Here is a 5,540-nt window from a genome sequence, read left to right on the forward strand (position 1 = left end):
AATAATATTGCATGAGTTCCTTGTTTTTCAATGCAGCATAGTATTCCATTGTGAGAATATGCCACAGCTTCTCTATCCATTCGTTTGTTGATGGGCTCTTTGGTTGTTTCCAACTCTTTGCTATTGTGAACAAAGCCACAATAAACATGGGTGAGCATATATCTGCTTGGGATCTCTTTGGGGTATATTCCCAGTAGTGGAATTTCTGGGTCAAATGGTATTTGTTTCTATTTCCAACTTTTTGAGAAAGCGTTATACCACCTTCCATAGTGGTCGCACCATTTTACACTTCCACCAGCAGTTGCAGTTTCTCTGCAACCTCGCCAGCATTTGTTGTTTACAAGAATTTAGCCTTTAACTCACCATGCCCAGCAAATTCTTCCTCTCTTATTCCCTTTGAGCTAGTACAGCTCCCAGCTCCTCAAATTAGATAATGTTTTCTTTGCTCATTTGTATCTAATGACTTTAACATTGAATTCTTCTGGAGGAGGAAAAGTAGTTTTATTTGTTTGTTTCATTTTAGCCTTTGAAACCCTATTTTTCTTCTTGTACTTACTATAACCAAATAAAAGAGGGAAGTAGAGGAGGGCTATTGCTTTTAGCCCTATGTTCTGTTGATAATGGTTATGGTTTTTATAAATTTCATATAATTTTAGAACCTGAACTTTTTTTAAGATACAATTATGATTTTGTTTAACTTGAATAAAATTGTTCCTCTACAGAGCCTGAAAAATACTATGGTAAACTTTGCTGGAGTTTACGTTTTATGAAGTTACATAATCAAAGAGTTAATTTACACTCTTTTGAGAACACAGCAAAGTTATATTGATACCATCATAGAAATTACTTTTGACAGTTTAGAGAAAGTACTGACACTGTATTTCTTCACAGTGCAGCAGAGACCAAGAGAAGACGGACTAATGGACTTAGCAATGAATGACTATGATTTTAATTCTGGAAAAAGGATACATATGATAGATCTGGAAATACAGGAGGCATTTTTGCATTTCATGGCCTCTATTTTAAAAGGCTATCGATCATATTTAAGGCCAATAACACAAGCCCCATCTGAGACAGCCACAGATGCAACCTCTCTTTTTGCCCTACAAGGTGAGTGAGTGCGTAGTGTTACGGCTTTCATGTTATTGATCTTAACCTCTTGACAACTCCATTACTGCCTCAATTAAAAGCTCCCATATATCAAAATATGTATCTGTTTCAGGGGTATTGAATACTAATTCTTTGGGTAATCCATTCCTGTATTTTTCGTAGACCCATTGATTATCATCCCATTAGCAAAATATGCCAAAGAAGCTGCATATTTTGAAAAGTACAGAGCCTCCTGACCATGCATTTCTATGATCTGATGTGTACTGAGATTGAGTTGAGATAGTGATGTGTTCAGTTATAGGGCTGCCAGATAATATAGGAGTACAGAGACGCCCCTGGTGTGGTCCTATCCAGGCTAAAGCAGTTTCATTTGATTTTGCTTTATTATGCTTTATAAATATTTTTCTCTGTCATAGCCATGAAGTAAAAAATATTCAGAAACTCTAGGATGGAGTTAGTATCATAATAAATATTCTCTTTTATACTATTTAACATTTTGAAAGAGATAGTCACTTAATAACCATCTGTTGAATACCTCTAAATGCTAGATATTACATATATAAAACTATGGCTGGCTGTCAGATTTCCAAGGGTATAAATCTTAACGAGAGAATACTCCCTGTTTTTTTCTTGTGAAGCTGCAAGTAGATTCAAACTGCCGGAAAATCAAAGCCTTTTTGGTTAGCACTTCAGCACACTACAGACAGCCCCACCAGAGCATCTTATTGGGTAAAGAGTGATATCCCTCATGGAACTGACAGAGGATAATAAGAACCATCTCAAAAGACCTTTCTGAGAAAGTAATATCTGAGTCATAATCTTTAAGGACAAGTAGAAATTAGCCAGGCAAAGGTGGTAGAAAAAAACAAGTATTTTAGACATAACATTCCATGAAAAAAAATCTCTGATTCTAGAAGGAGCTAATTGGCCTTACCCCCCAAAAAAGGCAAGTACAATATAACTTGACTATGAAGATCAGTGTAGGTAGATCCTGAAAACAACAAACAAGGCCAAAATGTAAGGAACACTAGAGGGAATTTCACAGGTGCTTTGAAAAGACTCTATGTAAAGGCAGAAATGGATTGAATGCAGGCACACACAGCTTCAAACGCATTTCAGAGGGAAAAGCAGAAATTTTTAAAATGCTTTTACGTTTACTGGTTTCTGTATAGACTTAACAAAGTGGTAACAAGTGGGCAATGGAGACACTTCTGGGTGGGGATTTAAGAGATCTGAATTCTCATTTTTTTCTCTATTGCTAAATAATTTTTCCCCTTGCAGAAATTTAATCTTTTAAAAATTGATTTTACTTGAGAGAAAGTTTACCTTGGTTTTATCAGACAATCATTCATGGGCTGTAATTACCATTGATCGATGCAGTTAACCTATATTGCTATTCCTCCACCCACCTTCTCCATTTGTTAATTTTTCTTTTCTTTCCCCAAGTTGTGATTTGAACAAAAGTTGACAGAGTAACTTGGTTTTCCAATTTAACCTTTTATACCTGCTTTGTTTTACTTTATGATCTCCAAATATTAATGGCGTCTTTTCCCCCTGTGATTCTTGTTACTAGTCATCCTTCTGTCCTCTTATTTTCTGCCTTCCGAGCAGATGCCACTGTAGTTCCTAAATTACCTTCTCGGGTCATTTCCCCTCTCAGAGATCATTGTTTCTTTTTTCTGTAAAATGGCAGAGATGTGGGGAATTTAGATTACGTAGTTAACCAAGTAGTTAACCCTTAGCTCAAAAATCCTGTGACTCTAGGAATGATATTATATATGCTGACATTATATATTTATGTTGAACAGCTTTCTTACGAAGCCGGGATCGGTCACATCAAAAATTCTATAACTTGATGACCAAAACACAAATGTTTATTCGTTTCATTGAGGAGTGTTCTTTTGTCAGTGATAAAGATGCAAGCCTGGCGTTTTTTGATGATTGTGTAGATAAAGTAAGTATAACTATGTCTCCAATTCCCTTATTTATTTTGTGTGACTGCAGTATGTGTTTTGAGTTATAGTTTGCACTGTAACTGTTACCAGCTTTTGTTGTTAGGAGCCACTGCATTAACACCAACTCATAGCAGCCCTTAGTACAACAGAATGAAACAATAAATTCCTTATAATAAAAATTTTAAATACCTGCTAAAAATTTTAAAGAACAATATCTTTTGAGTTGTACTGTTAAAGAGTACTACGAGTACCTTGCAAAATTTTAATCAATTATGCATTTCATCAGTCAAGGCAAATTCACTTGACCATTTATAGACAGACTGTTGGATTTTTCTAGGCCTGTGAACCTCTAACTTGAGTATCCTTAATTTTCTCCTTTTTCTCTGGTGGCCTATGGTAAGAAGGTGCATTGCAATCCCAAAGGCACACAGTTCAAACCCACCAGCTGCTCCATGGGAGAAAGATGAATGGTCTCCACCCATGAGCTTGGCTGCCTCTGGAAGGAGCTGGAGAATCAGCTGTGAGTTGGCTCCGACTTGATCACACACAACAACAGTCATATGTTGAGAGTAGGTTTAATGCATAAGAGTTCTTTCACGTGAACATTTCTACAACTTGAGAGTGAGTTTGTAGCATAAATTAAATTAATCCAATTATTTCAAATTCACACAGTAACCTCACCTCTCCCCTGAAATTTTAATGCTATTAAGTAAGAAAGAGCGGAGTGAATATCTCTGCTGAAAAAGAAGCATGTGGCGATCAGAGAGGTGTTCACCAGTTTGCATAATTTTGAAAACCACAAGTCCACACAGGTATCAGCTTTTTTAAAATCATACCAAAAACTGAATTTTGCATAGTTTCAAAGGACTCACTCAACTCATTGCAGTGGAGTCAGAATGGAAGCATAACTGACTGTCCAGGAGGTTCGCAGAGGCTGCAGGTCGCACAGGTGGAGACTAATCACTGTTCTACCCTGGAGCGGCTGGTGATGCCACCTTTGGGTGAGCTGCACAGTCCCCTACAGACTACATCACCAGAGTGCCTTTAGTTTCAGAAAACCTCTCTACAGAAGACATATTAGTTACAGGGAAGGAAAAATTACAGTTTGTAGTGGACAAGCCAAGCACACACCTTTTCAACCAAATGATAAAATTAAACATCATTAATGGTAAGAAGCTGTACTACAGTCCCAAAGGGAAAGGGCTCAAATCCACCAGCTGCTCTGGTGGAGAAGGATGGGCATTCTCCTCCCCTGTGATTTACTGCTTCTGAAAACCCACGGGAGGGTCAGCAGTGAGTTGATTCTGACTCAATGGTGCATCATAACAACAACAACCTGATAGGCTGCAATGAGAATGAAACATCAGTTCTCTGATATTCTTGCCAAAGATACATAGCAATACCAAATCCAGTGAAATACCAGACAAACCCAAAGGAAAAGATTTTCTGTAAAACCCATATTAAAAATGTCAAAATCAAGACAAGGAAAAACTTAGGAACTGATTTAAAGAAAAGAAAATTTGACAACCAATTGCAATACCACACATTTTATAACTAAATGTTAGGATAATATGCAGAACTTGAATGTGATCTGAGGATTAAGTAGTAGTAATGTACTAATGTTAAGTTCTAGATTTTAACTGAGTATCATGGTTATGTGGACAATGCCCTTATTTGTAGGAAATATCCATTTAGGTCTTCATAGTTGAAGGGACATCAGCAACTTTAAAAGACTTTAAGAAAAAAATTATCTCTACTATATTTATAACTTTTCTATAAATATATGATTAAGAAAAAATACACTAGATGCATACACTTTATGTGTACACCCATCTTGCACAACTTAAAATTGGAAAATTATTTAGAGGAGTCCTTAATCATTTTCAAATTTATATGGCTAGGAAAGAAAATTGATAATTTTCTTTTTATTCACAACAGCTAAACTATAACTCATCCCTCGATATTCAGTATTTGACTCAAATCTACTTGATATGAAAATATATTTTATTGATTACTAAATTAGCACCAAATGTATCTTAGAAAAATTAAAAGTAAATCTCACTGTGCCTGATTTCGTAGGGAAAACCTCTTCATTAGGAATTAGAAAAACTTTAATCTCAGCTCTTAGCCTTGTGACTTTTAGTCCAGATACTCTTCCTGAGTTGTTTTCTTACCTGTGTTTTCTAAAAAAAACTCAAAAAACTGGGGATGATAATTGTAACTATGAATTTCACAGTTTTAGTTGTATAAACTAAAAAATGAAAAATACTAGGACTTTTTTATATTCTTTTGAATTTTATTTGTTTCCAAATGAAGAGTTCATTTGATTTTATTATTTTGTAGCATAAATATTGAACTTTTTAAAATTAAATTTTGTTAGTATTAATGAACATTTACAGGGATTTGGGTTTTCATTCCTTCATTGCTGTACCATTCTCTCTACCCTCTTCCCCAGTTTATTCTTCTTCCCCCGCC

General features: G+C 35.6%; 1 protein-coding gene across 2 annotated transcripts in view; it reads left to right on the forward strand.

The window, feature by feature from the left end:
* The window catches only part of DENND4A (DENN/MADD domain containing 4A), a 131,210-nt gene that overhangs the window by 71,777 nt on the left and 53,893 nt on the right, over positions 1–5,540 (forward strand). For both annotated transcript variants that reach the window (XM_006886644.1, XM_006886643.1), the window contains 2 exons: positions 892–1,110; positions 2,919–3,064. In XM_006886644.1, the coding sequence (XP_006886706.1) occupies positions 892–1,110; positions 2,919–3,064 (365 nt within the window). The remainder of the gene's footprint in view (positions 1–891; positions 1,111–2,918; positions 3,065–5,540) is intronic.

Source organism: Elephantulus edwardii, unplaced genomic scaffold, assembly GCF_000299155.1.
Source record: "Elephantulus edwardii isolate Elephantulus edwardi_28Jun2011 unplaced genomic scaffold, EleEdw1.0 scaffold00050, whole genome shotgun sequence".
Classification (NCBI taxonomy): domain Eukaryota; kingdom Metazoa; phylum Chordata; class Mammalia; order Macroscelidea; family Macroscelididae; genus Elephantulus; species Elephantulus edwardii.